General features: G+C 40.9%; 1 protein-coding gene across 1 annotated transcript in view; it reads left to right on the top strand.

The window, feature by feature from the left end:
* The window catches only part of MKLN1 (muskelin 1), a 106,823-nt gene that overhangs the window by 42,583 nt on the left and 44,061 nt on the right, over nucleotides 1–20,179 (top strand). Inside the window, exons 7-10 of the mRNA XM_063307966.1 lie at nucleotides 615–807; nucleotides 10,461–10,538; nucleotides 11,167–11,232; nucleotides 20,053–20,165. Of these exons, the coding sequence (XP_063164036.1) occupies nucleotides 615–807; nucleotides 10,461–10,538; nucleotides 11,167–11,232; nucleotides 20,053–20,165 (450 nt within the window). The remainder of the gene's footprint in view (nucleotides 1–614; nucleotides 808–10,460; nucleotides 10,539–11,166; nucleotides 11,233–20,052; nucleotides 20,166–20,179) is intronic.

Raw genomic sequence — 20,179 nt, 5'->3', positions numbered from 1 at the left:
CAAATTCTGGGAAGGAACAAGTGGAGCGTTGCGCCAACATGGACTGTATTAAATAGACCCAAAGGGCTTGTGCATTCATTTGGGTCCTGGCAATGGAATTGCATATATACAGGGCTACCCATGAAACAAATATAATAATTTTGTGATATCTGGCCTATATTTGAGCCTGAATGTGCAGGGGCTCCCCAAGGCCTGAAAGATATTTCAAGGGTTCCTCCAGGGTCAAAAAGTTGAGAAAGGCTGCTGTAGATGATTGGTTTTAAAATGTGTTTAAAACCAGGGCAGTTTAACAATATTAGAGTTCTAGGACTTGTCTATTACTTGTCTATTACTTTGGGATTAAAAAATATGGACTGGAAGTAACATGGGACTGTTTGATTTCTCCAGTTAAAAAGCGCTAACAAGAACGCTTGGATTCGAAGGATGTTAATGATACAGTGAACCATAGCCTCAAAAGATTTATTATGGGATAATATTGAGTAAACCCATAGATTGTTCCGTTAGCATCTCCTTCCAAGGATTTTGATTTTCCTGTGATGTAAGCTTAGATCCACGAGGATATCAGCAGGAAATTCTTCAGTGCTGTTCTCATAGGTTTTCTTGTGTTCCAGTAGTACCGTGAACAGGAAGCCATTCGCCTCTGCCTAAAGCATTTTCGCCAGCACAACTACACAGAGGCTTTTGAGTCTCTGCAGAAGAAAACCAAGATTGCCCTGGAACACCCCATGCTGACAGACCTTCACGAGAAGTTGGTCTTGAAAGGAGACTTCAACGCTTGTGAAGAGTTAATAGAGAAAGCTGTGAATGGTAAGTACAGCAAGTGTTAGGGGATGGGAGGAAGGCAAGAGGTATTTCTGATGATCTAGTTAGAGAGCTGGTGAATTAGTGGGTATTTTGGCTCCAGGTATGTTGGGAATGTACTTTCCTGGGAATTGCAGCCCCAGGGCATCTGGAGGGTGATCTGTTGGGGAAGGCTGCTGTGGAGGACTTCTTGGAATTTGTTGAGATTTTGGCTTATGCTCTCTTGCCTGTGATCCAGAATTTGTGTGGTGTCATACTGCTGGCTTCATTCTGACGTTGGCTTTGCCATTTTTTCTGCACTGTGGGTGGCTGACAACCCAAAACCAAACAGAGTGGAAAGCTTCCTGCATTAGCCTCTCCTATTGCTACAGGGCCGTTCTGTATGACCCGTGGACCTGGCTGCATTGTCGTTTTCATCGCATGAGAAACGGTCCTGTATAGGCAGAGTAGTACTAGATGGATAGGGTAGCCAGACCTTGACGAGTTCCCGCAATCACCTCTAGCTGTATCTGGCTGTTCCCAAGAGATCCACCACATTTCTTAACCATCAGATTACTTTTGATGTTGTGGCTGCAGTGGGTAGCTCCTAAAGTTGTGTTTGAAGGGGTTGCTGAGTGATAAAAACAACTGGCTGTGGAGGTGACCCACAGAGTTAAGAGCGGTTTGTTTTCAGGAATAGCTCTTTCCAAAGAGAGTTTCTGTGGACATTGAGCAGTTTTCCTCCAGAATGAATGACACTGAGAGACGGTTGGGGCCGGTTCATTCTCCAAAAGCTGGAACAACCTCCATAGTGATGGAACAGAAGTGTTCTTACACCTCCACGTAATTACTGTACAGGTTCTGTGGGTGTGCATGTTGTATCACCGCTCCCCCTCTAGACGTGGGCAAGACAGGAGAAGCACATATGTTGTATGCATAATAAATTATACACAGTTTGGGTTCGTGTGAATACATTTAACCATAAATCTAGTTTGCTGTGTTCATATGAGTAGATAAACTGTATTATGACTTAATGGGACAACCTGATTTTCACAGCATGCAAAGACAATAGCCAGACTCTCAGATCTTGTGAAATCACAAATGCCCTTCCTTATTTTAGCTTAGCCTAGCATGTCATGTAAGCCTGGCTGGTAGATGTGACAAGGGTGTGCAAAATTTCACCATCCCCATCATGCTTACATTGAGCTTGCTCCTGGAAGTGGGTGGTTTATCTTTCCTAAGTGCTTTTCAGTCCCCCTGAAGAATGAAGTTCATAGCTAGCTAGCTATACAAATATGCATATGCATATACATACACATATAAATAAATTGAGGGTTACAAAGTATCAAACAGACTCAAGGGTTTTAGTAGAATATGGATGGATGGTTAGGCGCCCTTCCATGCTGTGGTTTGACAAGTGGCCGTCTAGGGGCGGTCCCCAACTCTGAGACATCTTTTCAAGAAGGTATGTCTAGCACTGGTTTGGTAATCTTTTAGGTGCCAGGCAAATAGGCTTTTAAACATATTATAAGCTAATTTTCAATGTACAGTATATGCTGCACTGAAACTTTTTTTAACCACACTGGTTGCTCCTTTTATTTTTTTTATTTTAAATTTTTGAGTTTTTATTGGTGGAAAATAACAAATGGACAGAAGAATAATACAGGAGTTGTAGTATAATAAAAATATAATAAGAAAAATATAAAAAGAAAAAGATCCATATAGTATTAATATTAAGCTAGTTTAATTATTTAAGATATTAAATCTAGTCCGTATAAACGCAATTTGCACCCTAATTAACATGCTTTTATTGGATCTTTTTAATTATCACTCAACATTTTTGTCTTGTGATATTGATGTTAAAAGCTTTCCTGGGAAAACTGAGTTTTAAAGAGTGAGATGCAAATTTCCAAGATAAATAATAAAATAAAAGGAAGCATTAACTGGTTCATAATGTTCGTGATGTATGTTCATAATTTATGTGGCATCAAGATGTCAACTCTTATCTACCACATGGGGAGATCTTCTCCAGAGTGATCAGTCCCCAACCAGGTCTTTCAGATCTCTCAGTGGGGTACCCATTGCTGCTGTAATCAAGCACATCTACTTTGCTCCTGGTCGTTCTCTTCTCCAATTTCCTTCCACCTTTCTCAGCATTATGGGCTTCTCAATAGAGCTGGATCTTTGCATAATGTGCCCGAAGTATGATAATCTGAGGATTGATTTGTTCTATCAATGTTTCACTAAATGGTATCATCATTATATTTTGCTTGCATAATGTATTGTCTCTCTAAAGCAGGGGTCAGCAACCTATGGCCCATGGGCCAGATATGGCCTTCCACCAGAAATCATCTAACCCATAGTCCCTGAAAAAAAAAATCTATCCACCTGGCCTGCCAGAAAGAGGGTTAGAGCAGTTGTCTGTTCAGCTGCTCTTATGAGCACTTGCCACCTCCTCGGGCAGCCATTTTGGTGATGGTTTTACAAGTCCTCCGTCCCGCCCTGATGAGAGCAAGCCATGAGGTGGAGAAGAAGGAGGAAATGGTGGCAGCATGGCCTCTGGCCCCTACATAGGAGAAGGTTGCCAACCCCTGCTTTAAAGAGACAGGCAATACAGTCTGTCCTTCATATTTCACTTTCCAACCCAGTGAACCAGAATGCTGCAGCTGTGTATACCTAAGATGCTCCTGAGCAAAAAAAAATCACTTCTCTGCTCCTGGAGATATTCTGTCCTGTCCACCAGTGACATTTTGCTGGCTAGGATCCAATAAAGTTAAGCAGGCTCAAACTTTGTGGGCTTATGCTAAGTTAATTCAGGGTTCTGTTGTGACCTCTGGATTTTCCAAAGTGCATCTGTAAGGAGCATGGATTCTTCTTTCACTCTTCGTTGATTCTGGAGAGTTAGATGGCTCTTCACTGTGTTGCAGGCCACCTTTGAGGACATAAGTGGGTTTCTTGAGGAATGTCCTCAGATTGCTGCAGAATAAACTTTAACCAGACAGCCAGTTTGGTGCAGTGATTCAGGCACCAGGCTAGAAACCAGGAGACCGTGAGTTCTAGTCCCGCCTTAGGCATGAAGGGTGACCTTGGGCCAGTCATGCTTTCTCAGCCCTAGGAAGGAGGCAATGGCAAACCACTCCCAAAAATCCCGGCCAAGAAAACTGCAGGGACTGTCCAGGCAGTCTCTGAGAATCAGACACGATTGAATGGATAATAATAAAAAAAAACTAACCCAAAAAATGCTGTCATTTTCAACGGGGATTGGAACTAAACTGAGGACAAATAATGATGTTGCTATTTACACAACGGCAAAGACTTGGACAGCTTGTACACAAACTCTTGCTCCAGGCTGTGCGTTTCCTTGAAGGCCTGGTGGTTCCGGTTGGCATTTCTTTGGCTTAATTGGCCGATAGAAAGTGAATCTGTGAGTTCTAAATCCCTGATTTTACATAACCATCTTGGAAAAATGAGGATAGCCTCATGCTTGTGCTTAAAATGTCACAGGCCACGTCATAATTTGGCACAGTGTTAGACAGAGGACATGCTTGGGTGGAGAGAAAGAAGGGGAACAACTTCAAGGCTTTCTCCCTTTTATTCACAGCAGCCTGCTATCTCTTCAAAATGCGCTTACTGGATAATTTCAGTGGCTCTTGGCTGTCAGCCATACATCCCCCTTCCTTTTTTTTTTTTAATGTCCAGAGAATATGCAAATAGAAACTTGGACAACTGCTGGACTTCCTCTTGAACACTTTTTTTAAAATGTTTTTGCTGAATCTCAGCTGTTTTACAGGCACTGGTTAAATACTTGGATCCCTTCCTAAGACTTCCAGGCAGCCTATATTCTGCCTGGCAAGAATGTTCATAGAAATCATAGGATCGAAATGCCCAAAGCAGAATTATCTAAATGGTGATGTTTGAAAAATTTCCAGAATACAAGCATTTATCAAGAATTCAAGAGTCTGTCTCTCCCTAACCCTGAAAAATCAATGCTTACCTGTTTCCAAACTCCGCAAATCTCTTGGTAGCAAGTGGTGAAGGGCTAATTTTGATGTAATGCCTTTTTCTCTTCGAGCAGCCTATATGGAAGACAGAAGATCTGAGTGATGAGTCTCTTGGCTTTTGCAAAAGGGATCTGTCAGCATGACTGTGCAGGAAGATCAAATCTTAACTGCTGATGCTTTCCTGAAAAACCCAAGTGGGTTTTTATTTCTTTGCAGAATTTTCATGGCTGTTTCTCTGGATGGAGAAAATGCTGCATTTGAATTGGTTTGCTTAAAATATTTTCATGCCAGTCTACTGGTTGGGGTAGACATCTGTTCTAGCTGCTTTTCCTTAACGCTGTTGTGCATGTCTGGTTTTTAATTTTCAAACTCTGTTATGATTTACTATCACTACTGTGTCTAAACAGGCTGTTTGGGTAGCATGATGAACTAAAATTCTTGTGTTGCAGGCCAGAATAAGTGTGCCATAAATACTGCTAGATTGTTTGGACTAACTCTAGATTTTTTTCAGACCTGCTAAGAGAGCACCAAGCTACGGTTTTGGTCTTTTCAGGTGTAAAAATGAAATTTTCCTGATTGGTTTAGCCACACTTACTGGTGGGAGGTGCCTGTTGGGAACAGCTGAGCGGCATAGTTTGATCTTTAGAAACAAGCATGCAGAGGAATTCTAGCTTATGATACTGGGTGAAGCAGCCCATTAAATACTGGTGTTGTTATTGTTGGGTGAGGGCAATGTCCTAAAAGGAGAGCTGTCAACATTTCATTGAAATAGAGGCAGCCAAATCTTCTAACTTGCCCCTCCATCTTCCTAGCAGAAGATGGCAATTGCCAATATCAGTTTGGCACTGGATATTGCAGTGTTCCTCAACCTTGGCAACTTTAAGATGTGTGCACTTCAACTCCCAGAATTCCCCAGCCAGCATGCTCCCAGTTTTCTAGGAGTTGAAGTCCATACACCTTAAAATTGTCAAGGTTGAGAAATACTGGTATATTGTATGGAAAGATGCCTGCCTTCTCTCTTGTAGCTTGGGGATAAGCTGATTGGATGTCCTGAGACCAATATATTGGATTTCCTCATTGTGAGCTTTGGGGTCTAGGATCCTTACCCTCTCTCCCAGTTAAGGAGCAGAAGCATGGCAAGTGTATTTGTGTTGGAGGAGATCTTGCTGAAGTTTCTCTTTTCCTTCTATTTTTTGCGAGCAAGGATGCATACATCGGTTAAACTCCCTTGAACAGAGGTGAGAAGAAGAAAGTACAGGTAGACCTCACTTAACTACTGCCCTGTTTAGCGACCATTCATAGCTATGATGGTGCTGAAAAAGTAACTTTATGACCCATCCTCACATTTACAACCATTACGGAGCCCCCTGGTCACATGATTGCCATTTGCACATTTCACAGCTGGCTTCCAACAAGCAGAATCAATGGAGAAGCTGGCAGTAAATTTGCACATCGCAGTCACATGATGTCTTGCTTAATGACCCTCGGTGACTTGCTTAACAACTGAATGGGAAATGATGTCATAAATCTGTTGTGGTCATGTGATGTTTTGCTTAGTGACCACATCGCTGGTCCCAATTGTGGTCTCTAAGTGAGGACTTCCTGCATCATCATCCTGATTCTCATCTTACCCTTTTGGGAGTATATTGCCCCTGTAAGCTGGTTAGATTTGTTTTGCTTTTGTTTTTAACTGAAGCAGTAGAGAAAAGTCTGCAGTGTCTTCATATTCACCTCTCTTTGAGCCTTTGGAACATCTGTTTCCAACTACGAATATCTGTAGTTTTACTGAAATCTGCTTAAAATTATTAAATGCTAAGTTAGCAAACACTAAAGCTTCCTTCTTCTTAAATTGCAAGCTGAATTACCTAGGAGGGGCAAGTCAAATGGTGCTTCTAGAGAAATTACATTACGGTACTCAGTGTTTGTTTAGGTTGTCAGTAAGGATTGCAGATATATTTTTATGGATCATAAGGACCAGCTACTGGGGGATATTTTCAGAGTATATTTCCTGGCTCTTGTATTCTACTTGTTTATAGGCAAATTTGCTGAATGTAAACAAATCTTTTTTGGGGGGGAGAATTAGGATTTTGAGCATCCTGCTCCACCATTTGATATCGTGGCCAGTCTTTTTAGAAATACAATCCACTTTTACCCAGTGTTGGGTGTTTTTTTTTTCCCTCATCTCTTAACTTTTTTTTTTAAGTTTTAGTGTCACCCTTGGTGAAACCTACTTTAAATCAGGGTACAATTCAATAGTAGTCAAGTGTCAAGCAGTTCTCTCTTTCATGACTTGCTGAATGCTTAAGTTGAACTTGGGTTCCATCATCCAACTCTCTTCTTCCTATTATTTGAAGGAGAAAAGGTAGGAAGTATATCTAATTAAAACCTGGATAGGTGCAACAGTATTCTCAGAAAATCCACCCTCAAGGCCATCTCTGTCTGCCTGGGTTATCCCACTGAGATTTATTTGAATCAACTGTGATCTCCACAGTTTGAGTTGTAGGTGCAAACTTGTTGAGTATCTAAGAATCTCTGCTACCTGTTGTCTGAAATAAAGATGTGTCCCATCTTGATACTTTTGAAGGGCTTCAGAGACATTGCTGCTAACAACCATGGCAAACGTTTCTAAAAATCATTTGGAAGCATAATTCTATATTATTATTTCTTTCTGAAAAATGAATTGGCAATCCTTATTTGACCCCGGCCAGCTCCTTTGTGTGGATCAGTCAGTATTGCTGGAGCAGTGCTTTTGTTGAAGAAGCACAACAGATATAAGAAGGGGAGGAAAGGTCTTTCTCCAAGGTTCAACCAGGTCTCCCTTCTCCTCTTCCCATCAGTCATCTTCCTTGTGCTTCAGCTTTCAAAAGAAGCCTTTGTTGGTTTGTCACACAAAGAAAATGAAACTGGAATAGCTGCCAGAAGACAGATGTTTCTGGGAAGGAGATTGGAAGGACTTGTCTAATGTCCCGTGCAAGGGAAACAGTGTTGAAAGGGAGCTGTAAAGGAGGAAGGTTGATTATAATACAAAGCATTTTGGGATGTGTCATGTGGCAGCCCCAGCATTTAAAACCAAGCCAAACACACTCCACTATGCTTTGGTTCTATGAGTTGTGAAGTGCTTTCTTGGGGGCACAACATGCAACACATTTCTGACAGAAATATCTCAACATCCAAACCCATACAAGGCACAGCTTGCTAGAATAGTGTTGTGGAAGCTTGTAACTGATTTCCTGAACTGCTAGACTAGCCTTACCCAACCTGGCACCTTACAAAGGTGTTGGGCTTCAGCATGCAGAAACTGCCAGTGATCCTAATTGCTGGCTGTTTTGGCCAGGGATTCTGGCAATTGAAGTTCATCCTGTCTGGAGGTCACTATATCGGGGGAGACTTCATTAGTAACATTGATTAATGCTTTCTGTGTGTGCATTTCTTTTCTCCCTTTTCCCCAGGAAGATCTCCTGGGTGGAAGAAAATTAGACCTTGCTTTATTTCCACCTAGCTGCTAGCAAAGTCACAGACCTAGAGTTCTAATTTTAAGACCTACTTTTAGATATCAATTGCCATCCAGTCAAGGAACATAAATCTTGTCTGCATTTAGATATAAGTGCACACCAAATAAAGAAGTCCAAATCCGAAATGTTTGTATAAACATTGAGATATTGTGTCTTTTTGACCCCTTTTCTGACCCTGGACAGGGGTTAAAGAGAGAAGAAATAATTAATTTCCTTGGAGAAAAGTTTCACCGTTAGTGACATTTCATTAATCAGCTACTGAAATTAATAACATAAATTAAAAGGGAAAACATAAAATTAGCTATGGTCCTAGCTTGGTGGTAGACCTGAGGTTTGTATACCGAAGGTCTCTGATTCAATAACCAGTATCCCCAGGAAAGGCTGGAAAAAATCTTGCCTGATGCCTTGGAGAACAACTGACAATATTCCCCAAGATCAGGGGGTTCCAATCTTTTTGGGCTGGTAAGCGTATTAGAGGCACTCTCACAAAATGTTTGTCATACTGGGTGTGGCAAAACTCCCATTTACCAGAGTAAATGCTCTTGGCTAGAACCACTCAACATATTTTTTAAAATGGTTCTGAGGTCTACCTAGGGCCCTTAGCTATTGTTGAAAATTAGGTGATGTTGGAGACGGTGCTTTGCCTCCAGTCTTTTTTTTTTTTTTTAATTAAAAATAAATGTAGGGCTTTAGAGATTTTGGTAGGTTCCAAAGAACATGCTGGAATTGATTCCTGTGCGCGCCAGGTTGATGATCAAGGTATTAGATGGATCATGACAAGGGTCGGTATATTGCTGTGCTGCATATTCCTTTCTGCAATAAGCTAGGAAGGAATAATACGGGTGATAGGTTGCCGCAAGAACAGTGGCAGTTCAGAAGAGGAATCCAATGATACAGCCTTCCAGAGTCTTTTGAGAATGAGGTGGGCTACAAATACTGTCAAACAGCACAGACCACCTTTCTTGGATAGGTGCTGGTTGACTTTGTTGTGGGAATGCCTTTAATCTTGAGGATATCAGAAGTGTCATGAGCACTGATGGTGAGCAGGAGGGGGCCCCCATCCAGGGGGGAAAATGCATGCGTAGTAGGGAGGAGTTGAGCAGCCATTCAAAGAGACACAGATCAGACCCGCCTTGACTTTCGGGGTTTATCCATCTGGGTTTTTCCCACGCTTCTTCAGTTTGTTAGGATTTTCTGTCTAATGTAGCAGTAATAAACACTAGAGACCTACTCCTCGTCTCAGCGTGGTTCCTGACTGTTAGGACAAGAAGCCTGCTTCTGTATTTGGGCCTGTTGCAAAGCTGTGGTGATCTCTTCTTGGTGAGGACTGGAATTGTAGACGATCTGAAGACCTGTGAGCGTGCAGATACGTTTTCTCGGTGGAAATACATTTATGGGTACCAGTGATGGGGCTAGTAGAACCGAAGGCCACAAGAAGTAATATTCCCTCTAAGATTTGGTGGGGGCTATTATGTTCCACTGAATAAAGACCCCTCCTTCTTCTGCTGAGGTCCTTGTCAGGCTGATACCCTTCTCTTGCATCTCTGGGCTGTGAGATTTATTCCTTGATGCAGAGTGATTCCAACGAAAACGGGGTGGAAGCTTTCTTACCATTCCTATCACCTAAATTCCTCAAAGGCTGTATTCCTGTGGTTTTCTCATTTGGCTTATGAAAAGTTGGGAATACATCCCATTAAATAATTATAGAGTTTCCTTAACCACCGGAATCAATGAAGTAGATTTTATTCTATTTATCATATTTTTATCACCGCCCATCTCCCCACCACTACTTCCAAAGCAAATGTCCCAAGGATTCTTACTTTCCAGGAAATTGGCCTATGAGGACCTAATGTGAGTTGCCTGTTTCTTATCCATCACCTTGTCTTCCCCCTTCCCCCAGCAGATGACGGGAGCTTCCTTGCTTACCTAGCGCGCTCTGTGCCTTAAAAGTTTACATAATTATCTCTATTCACAGTTTTTATTTATTATCAGCGTCCCTTGCTTGCCTTTTCCTCAGATTCTCAATGAGGCTTTAATTTGGTATGAAAATATTGTGCTTGTTAACCACATGTTTTTAGTGCCATTTTGAAAAAAACGTTCAAAGCTGGCCTTGTTACAATGTGATGGGAAGAATGCGGCTGCTGACTGTTTCTTTTCTTTCAAACAGATGGTTTGTTCAACCAGTACATCAGTCAACAGGAATACAAGCCACGGTGGGGTCAGATAATTCCCAAGAGCACCAAAGGTACTGTATTTAAACCGAGTTTGTAGAGAGCTATTTCTGAGGATCTTCCTGATGTGTAAGGTTGTGCCAAATGCCGTGAACAGGATGCTACCAGATTCTGCTGCAGGGATGTTAGTCAGCCAATCGTTTGAGATCTGTGCTGTTGAACCACGGAAAACTAGGTGACTATATCCTTAAAGGGATGAATAAAATTAAAGTAGAATTTCCCTCCACATGGGGGGGGTCAGTGTGGGAGGCATCATTCCAGTTGCTCTTTTTGCATGCTGCTCGGCAATTCTGTGGCTTAGAATCAATGGCCCAGAGAGGCCTATACAACTACCTTTTGTTATTAGAATTGACTGAATGAATCATTGGTTCTTTTAGCTCAGTCTTGTTAGATTTGACAGGTAACAGCTCTCTGGAGGTCTGAGCTAAGAGGCCTTTCCTCTCTCTGCTAACCATGCCCGGTTCTCTTCTGCTTGTGGATTTTTTCCTTAACAGCAACCAGTACCATGCCTTTTTTCCAGGAATGATTTATTCCAAATTTTGTTTCTTTAATGCAGCTAAAGTTCTTAGGGGGATGGGAGGGAAACCCACTAATGATAGATTGTTTTTTTTGTTTTGTTTTGTTTTGTTCAATCCAAACAAGGTGATGGTGAGGACAGCAGGCCTGGAATGAGAGGAGGGCATCAAATGGTCATTGATGTTCAAACAGGTGAGCCTTCTTATTTGTCTTGCTTTATTTAACAGGAGACTCAGGTTCAAGTCCACCCTCAGCCACAAAAAACTGGTTGGGCGGCTTTGGGTCAGTCACTGCCTCTCAGTCGGACCCATCTGACAGGAATCTTGCAGAAAAAAATTGGAGAAGGGAATGCTGTGTGTGCTGCCTTGAGATCCTGGAGGAAAGGCCGGATGTAAATTGGACAAATAAATCTGATTCTGGTTTAGTTATGTAGGGTTCAGTTCTGCGAGTCATTTTTCACACAATTCAGCTATTAAAATGGTGAATGAAGGCAAAAGATAGATAAACAGGAACTTACTGCTGACTCAAGGGTAGGAGCCTCTACCCTTGGATGCTCCCTTTCCCCAGTGCAACAGTAAAGATAACTCTAGAGTTTTTTTGTTGTTTCTTTTTAGAAATATTGCATACTCATTAGTCAAAAGCAGATTTAAATGAAGAAACATTCTGGGTCAAACAGGACCAAAGTCTTCAGGATGAGCTTCTGATGCACCAACTCCAGTTTGGTGATTTGCAAGGCTGCTTTGCAAGCTGTACCACTAGTCTCCTTGGTTATTCTTGTCTGTCCGTTTGCTTCTTCGGCCCCTGGAGACCTGCTTCTTTGCTTTTCTAAGTTTCTGCTTTCTTGACCACCCCGTTTTGCTTCCTTGCCCAGTGATCCATTATCGAGTGTGGAATATTATCCACCCGATCAAACTAAATAAACTTGATTGCCTGGATTTCTTGGGATTTCCAACCAACGAAGGCTGTTTGTGAGCCTCGTTCAAGGGCCTGGCTGTGCCACATCTAAAGAAGTCAGATTGTGGATTTATTCTAACAGCTCATTTTTAGATTGACACATCGATTAAGGACCACAGAGGGTCATGGCAAGCATCCTGTCTTCTTCTGTGGTATTGGCAGCTGCTGTAGTTGGAGACATGATGTCATACACGAGGATGGATACCTTAGTTGGAGGCCAAGGTAAAGTTCTCCTGGAGCTTCTTAGCAGATGGGAGGTTTACTTCATACTTGATGCTTTCATTCTGGGGAAAAAATAATTTTACTGGATAAAGCCTTGGGTTCATTTTTTGCTTTTCATTATTTCAACCATGATAACTTTTAAAAAACATGATCTATATTTACTTTGGTCCTCGTGCAAATACCTTGCTCATGGAATTGAATTCTGGCTGTTTCGGTATCTCCATTTCTCTGGTTGTAATAAAGCTCTTGCCCCATTCTTCCTTTGAATGTTGATATTCATTAAAATGCACCATGTACTATATCTGAACACTTATTTTTTCTGTTTATTGTGTTGGTTCTGATTTCCAGTTCTTGTAAGCTGTCTTGAAAATGTGAGGAAATAGAATAAAAAACTTTGTAAAACGTTATGCTTGCTTCTAACCTCTGTCATGTCATTTTCAGTATATTTATAATCCACAAGCATTTAAATTAAGAAAATGAGCTTTAATTAAAGCAAGGCACATTTCCTTTTGGTTAAATAATTGCCACCAAATATTTATCTCTCCCCTCTACCTCCAGTTAACTGTACATGTTCTAGCTATAATCACTTAGAGGAATTACCCACCATCAGTATTATTTCAGTAAGCTCTGATGCAGTTAGAAAGCACCTCCTAGTGGATAGAAAATGTGATAGGATCTGAGCTTTCATTTGAGAATCCTAAATAATGAGATTCAAACATGAGAAATGTAATGGAGAATAACATCCCTCCAGGTTTGCATCATGACAGTTCTTGTTAGAAGACTTGGCTTCTGGAATTCTGTAGTTTTTCACAACAAACTGGATTAGAGTTTCCAAATATTAGAGGTCAGTTTTCAGTGTTAAGGGCTGCAGAAATGTACTAATATATGTCCTCTCTGTAAATGTCTTAAGTTGGGAACATGGAGTGAAAGCTCTCTATCTGGATCGCAGATGTTCTTCATAGCTTTCCGATAGGATAGGTTTTCTTTGTATAGTAAAGGTGGAAAAATACTCTGAAGAGGACTTTTGTAAATTCTGTCACAGATAATTCTTTTTTTTTCAAAAACCAACATTGTGCTTTTCAAAATGTTCTGTCTCAAAAAAAATTAAAAAACCCTGTGAACCACACCTGGAAGGCAAGACTGGGTTGGACCATTTCAAGGGCCACAGGATGGGATAGACTTTTCTGAATTTGTGAAAGAGCTGCTACCCCACAGTCTCATCAGAAGGGCCTGACCCAGTGTCCAGGGACTGCATGTACTTTACTGCTCTTGGTCCCAGAGCCAACAAGAATTTGCAAGGATGCCCTTCAACCCATCTGCTAGTCTTCAACTGAGCCTAGTTATATAGCTTTTTTTGCTGACTGCCTTTTATTTCATTATTCACATCAAAAAGTAAAACATACCTGTTTACTTAAAAGCATTACTGAAAGATGTTAGGCTATAGTGTGCGCTTTTGTTTATTTGTTCAGTTGCTTCCAACTCTTTGTGACTTCATGGACCAGCCCACGCCAGAGCTTCCTATCAGTCGTCAACACCCCCAGCTCCCCCAAGGACGAGTCCGTCACCTCGAGAATATCATCCATCCACCTTGCCCTTGGTCGGCCCCTCTTCCTTTTGCCTTCCACTCTCCCCAGCATCAGCATCTTCTCCAGGCTGTCCTGTCTTCTCATTATGTGGCCAAAGTATTTCAGTTTGGCCTTTAATATCATTCCCTCAAGTGAGCAGTCTGGCTTTACTTCCTGGAGGATGGACTGGTTTGACCTTCTTGCAGTCCGAGGCACTCTCAGAATTTTCCTCCAACACCACAGTTCCAAAGCATCTATCTTCCTTCGCTTAGCCTTCCTTACGGTCCAGCTCTTGCAGCCATATAGCGTGTGCTAGTATTTCTAATTTTAGTTATTTTTTTCATGTTTTATAGGCTTGCTTATATATTCATGTTGCTGCTGCTGCTGATCTCTGGTTATTTAGTGTTTTAATTTTTACTGCCACTTCCTTTAAATGTTAACATGTATACCACACTTTATATTGCACCATATTATATTATAGTTTACATAGATTTAGTATTAGCATTTGCCATAACTTTTATACATAGATTTTAGCAATGTAATGAATTTATAGCTTTGTGTTGATAATTCTAATCTTAGAATTAACTAATTTTCCATAGTTTATAGACAAGACTGGGAAAATCTTTAAATTTTTGTAGTTCTACTGTTATTTTATGCTAGTTAATGACTGAAATAATGATTTTGAAGATCTGAAAATCATATACAAAGAGTGGTTTATGGATCATACAGAATTAGGTAGAAACAGCTAATACCTTAGATCACAGAAATAAAATTCAAAATGACATGAAGTAGTTTAGAGAAAGTGGATGATACTAACAATGAAATGTACCAAGTGCAAAGTTTTCTTCTCTTAGGAAACAAAACTCAAATGCATAGATGTAGGATAGAGGATACTTAGCTTGGTAATTCGGATACAGGTAGGCCTCCCTTACTGACTGCAGTTGGGACTGGCAATTCCAGCGCCAAGCAGCACAGTCGTTAAGTGAAATGTCACGTGACTGCACCGGACTTACGATGTCAGTTGCGCTGGGGACGTTAAGCACAACATCACGTGACCGCTTGTGACCTGCCGCCTGCTTCCCCATTGACATTGTTTGTTGGAAGCTGACTGTGAAGGTTGTAAATGGCAATCGTGTGGCCACGGGAACACTGTGATGGCCACAAGTTAAAGGACCGGTTGTAAACCTGGTTATTCAGCACTGTTATAACTTTGAACGGTCACTGAACAAGGCAGTGAGTAGGTGAGGACTACTTGGAACTGGAGGTGTGTAAAAACCAACAGTGTGATGTAGCTGCAAAAAAAAAAAAAGTAATTCTAGACTACATTAACAAGTATAGTTTCCAAACCACAGGAAATAGGTTTTTTCTCTTTATTGTGCTTTGGTCAGACTCTGTCTTGAATCTTATGCCCAGTTTTGAGTGATGCACTTTGAGAAGGATTCAAGAAATTGGACAGGTTGAGAGATGGCCAGTGAAGATAGTCAGGGACTTAGAAATTAAGCCCTAGATTGAAGGATTGAGGTCTGGTTAGCCTTGAGAAAAGATCACTGAGGGGGGATATGATAGCACATCTTAAATGAAGGATGTCATGTAGAAGGACCTCAAGATCTGTTCTCTCTCGTTCCACAGTGCAGATCACAGACTAACAGATTCAAGGCAGAAGAAGGCTTGTTTCCACTGAAAGTCAGGGAAAAGATTCCAGACAGTAAGGGTCATTTGATTGTGGAGCGAGATGGTGAGCTTTCCTGCGTTGGATGTGTTTCAGCAGAGGCTGGAGAGCCAATGGTTAGAGATTTTTTAATTTGGATTTTGATTCTGAGCACAGAGTTGTTGTTGTTAGTTGCCATCGAGTCGTTTACGACTCACGGTGACCCTATGTGTAACAGAACGAAATGCTGTTCGGTCTTGCATCATATGCCTGACTGTTCCAGTGTCTGCATCCATTGTTGCTGTGATTGTATCAGTCCATCGCATTGAAGGTAGAGTTAGACTTTATTATTTAAATGGCCCCTTCCAATTCTGAGATTCTGTGAGAACTTCTGCTACTCATAGAAACACAGATTCAGAGAGTTGGAAGAGGCCATTTAAATGTGTCCCGCCATCTGCTCAGCGAATCTTGCGGTTCCCCATTGATTTTGCTTGCCAGAAGCCAGCTGGGAAGGTCAAGAATGGCAATCGTGTGACCACAGGGACGCTGCAAAGGTCATAAGTATGTGAACCGGTTATAATTTGTTTTTTTCAACACCGTTGTAGGTCCAAACTGTCACTAAACGAATGGTTGTTAAGTGAGGATTACCTGTAAATGGTTAACTTTATGTTAACTGCCTTGGGAAGTATCAGGTGAAAGGCAGTCTGGAAATGCAGTTAGCATAGTGCATAATGTTTAGAGTTCTAAAGTGCAAGCTTCTTTAAAAAAAGTTTTGGGGTTGTTTTTTGCTTTTGGGAGACCTTGAATTATGCTCAATCACATTTTTACTAGACCATCTTTGCAGGTAGGAAAAGCCTTAGAGGGCCTAGTTTCAAGTTGCAGCAGTCAAAGTGAAGTAAAAGCTGGGAAGAAAGTTTCTGATACATTTAGAAGAACTGTTCAAAGAGATGTTTTAGAGGTAATTGTCTCTGGAGATACTAGAAGCAGGTTGAGGCCTAAGTGAAAAAATATTAGTCTGTTATGGGATGACATTGTCTGAAAAAATTTAAGGATATTCATGAAAGTTGCCAAGGTTGGTTTGTTTGTTTTCAATTTCAAGCCATTGAGGCAATTGCTTGGGGTTCACATGTTATGTTAAGGCGTAAGGTGGTTTGTTTGTTGTTGCTTAGTTCAGTGTACAAACCTAATTCCAGCTGAGTTCCAGCAAAGCACAATTAACAACTGGGCAACTTGCTAGTAACTTGAGAAGGTATCAGCCAAGAACGCACCAGTGTGTCAGCTCAGAAAAATAGAAAGAAATAAGTTTAAAGCAAAACCAAGGCTTTTATATTAAAGAACAGGAAATTCTTTCTAATGAAAATAGTTCAGTGTTGAAACTTAAAAACTGGAAACTTGAATATAAAAGTTAAATTCATGAGTACTCATAGAGTGGATGTTTGAAGATTCACTTTCTGACCTTTAAAATGTGGATTTCAGGAATTTGAATATGGCAAGGGAATAGCTGCAAATGCTAGAACAAACAGGCCTTTAAAATAATACTTTCTTACAGAGATTGCTTTTCTTCTGTGATTCTTAAGTTTGACTATGGACCAAACATAACTTTTGTTATTTATAGCACTGTCACCTCAAGAGAACAACCTCTCCGTCAGCTCAGGAGATAGGAAAGTTAGAGTTTTATTAATTCTGCACTTAGAAAGGTAAGGGATGGCCAAGTCTTTTAGAGTATAATTGCAAAACAAGGTACATAAGAAACATGCCTGTCTGTGTCCTATGCCATCTGAAAGTTTAGTTTATGTTGGTGGGAATATATTCTCTTTATGTTCTTGAGGATTTTCCTTCTACCAACTTCCCATCTGATTAATTCTTATTTGTAAACGGTGTACCCTTTTGAGACTTTGCAAGATGTTTTGTCTGAGGCCTCGTAGGATATGCGGCATGTGCCAAATCTGTTTTCCCTCCCCTTGGTTATCAATTGGTTCATTGTAGTAAATGTGGGTTTTGTAAGCTGTGAGAATTTAGGCACACAAAGAGATGTACTCTGTGCAAGGAACACTGGCTACCCAGTGCCCAGAAAGAAAGTGTCATTACAGTTAATGACCCAAGGTAACCTTTTGGTGGTGGTGCTGATAGTGGCCATTAGAGCTGTTGCAAGCAGGGGTTATATCCAGATCCTTCTTTTTTAACCACTTTTCCCCCTCTGAATCTTTATTGCATCATACAGCAGTAATTTTTGGATGGATCTTGCTTAACTATTTTGCTAAAAGAATCCTTGGGTCAAATCCTTTGGGGGTTCCTTAAAAATAAACAAAGTGAAAATTTCTAAACCACAACGTTCAAACTTTCTTTAGGGATTACTGTAGGAGTTTGTGTCCGCCTCAGAGGAGTCTATGGCCCATTAAGAGATTGCAGTCATTCCTACAAATCAAGAAGGTCCAAAGGATACTTGACATTCCCTTGCTGTTGGTGGTTAAGATCCGGTTTGGAGAAAAGTTGTCTTCTGAACAGTTTGTCTATCGTTGATGATAAATTCTAACAGGATTTCCCTTTTAGAGTTTTCCAGAGCACAGTACAAAGCACACTGGAGACAAAAGGCTGCCTTTTGCGTTTATTTTTAGGGAGTTAGCAGAAGTGCTAATTTGAAATAATAATAATAATAATAATAATAATAATAATAATAATAATAATAAAATAAAGGTGGCATCATGGTTGCTAGGGGGACGCGGTGGCGCTGCGGTTTAAACCACTGAGCTGCTGAGCTTGCCGATCGGAAGGTTGGCGGTTCGAATTCGTGTGACGGGGTGAGCTCCCGTTGCTAGTCCCAGCTCCTGCCAACCTAGCAGTTCGAAAACATGCAAATGTGAGTAGATTAATAGGTACCGCTTTGGCGGGCAGGTAACGGCGTTCCATTTAGTCATGCCAGCCACATGACCATGGAAGTGTCTACGGACAAACGCCGGCTCTTCGGCTTTGAAACGGAGATGAGCACCGCCCCCTAGAGTCGGACACGACTGGACTTCATGTCAAGGGAAACCTTTACCTTTACATGGTTGCTAGTTGTCTGTCTTGAGAAAATATGGTAAGGGTTTTTTCTTCTTGTGGTGGTTGGGAGCCTTCTGGGCAGGTCTAGAATACTGTTTTTAATTTCCCAGTATTATGAAGTTGACATAAGTTAAGCTGTATCTTGAGAGGAACTGATGTCAGACCGGAGGTAACGTGGACCTGTTTCTGGGGGTGGCTGTGATAGAAACTCCATTAAGAAGATAACTTTTGTGGCCTTTGTAATCTTTCAGCTTTTTCTACTTCATCAGCAGCCATGCAATTCTTTACTTCCCTGTTGCTACTCATTGGCTCTAAAGATGAAACATATTGAGAACGAAAAGAATGTGTGAATCCGAGCTAGATACTGTCATGGGTGCAAATGACTATTGTCTAATTTCCCTACCGCTTCTGGACAATTGACATTTTGCTGTCCAGTATGGTAGGAATTATGGTGAAAAGATATAAAGCTCTTTTTAAATAGCAGATTGTCTGTTTGCCAGGTTTCCTCCATGAACTGGTCCTTCTTGACTCTTGGGCTCAATACCTGTTTTCTTGAGGATTATGTAAACCTTGAGGATTATGTAAGTGCAGTTTGCCTGGATATCACCATTTGCCCAGCCCCCAGCGTAAGAGGATTTGCACACACAATTCTCATCGTCTTGGGACTGAAATAATGCCCATTCAAAGTCTACAGAAACTCAGAAATCGCAGCTTTGAAAGTGCTTTGAAAACTTGGGAGAGAGTAGCAGGGACACCCTTGAACACAGGTTTGAATGTTTGTAGATCCCTTATTTTATCAAAATTCCACTTCAAATGTTGGCCAATTAAAGGCACTCACTAGCATGAATTAGAAATGCCTTCAGCATTTTTGAATGTTCAGGGATACAACTCAATAGGCACCTTTCCCCCAAGAGCACTCAGAATCCCTATCAAGACATTATTTTTCGTGTGGTTTGTACCCTTACCTTCCCACCATTCCTGAAGAGGTGAATTTTAATTTTATTGAAGTTTTTAGTATATGTAGTAAAAACTAACACAGACTAAACTAAAAGGAAAAAGAAAAGTAGGAGAAAAGTTCAGAAGGTGAAGGAAATAAAACAAAAAGTAGAAGAGAAAAGAAAAAGAGAAAAGAAAGACAGTAATAAAGAAGTGGCTTCCAGCCTTCATACTGAGCATAAGCTAATATAGTAGCATGAAAAATAAATAAAGATAGATAGATAGATAGATAGATAGATAGATAGATAGATAGATAGATAGATAGATAGATGCGCCCAGCCCCTTGGGGGGAGATGGGCGGTAATAGAAATTTGAAAAATAAATAAATAGTAACCTTTCACCCTCTTTTAAAGTTACAAATTAAAAAAAAAACCTCTTTTTTTCCCATAGCCTAACTTTTATCTATGCACAGTCTACAAATCGTCATCTTTTCAGCCCTGGTTCAGTAAAAAGTCCATTAGGAGTTACCAGAAATATCAAACAAGTAGAGTTTTAAACGTCTGAAAAATGTTTTGTCTTTGCAAGAAAGCTTTTCGATGGTGGTCTTACACTTCACGGACTAATGCCTTTTTCTAATGTTTCAATCAGAAACAGTTTATTTGTTTGGCGGCTGGGATGGGACGCAAGACCTGGCGGACTTCTGGGCATACAGCGTGAAGGAAAATCAGTGGACGTGTATATCCAGAGATACTGAAAAAGAGGCAAGTTTCTTTGT

The sequence above is a fragment of the Candoia aspera genome, chromosome 7 (assembly GCF_035149785.1).
Source record: "Candoia aspera isolate rCanAsp1 chromosome 7, rCanAsp1.hap2, whole genome shotgun sequence".
NCBI classification, from domain to species: Eukaryota; Metazoa; Chordata; class Lepidosauria; order Squamata; family Boidae; genus Candoia; species Candoia aspera.
This window is presented reverse-complemented; position numbering and strand designations above follow the sequence as displayed.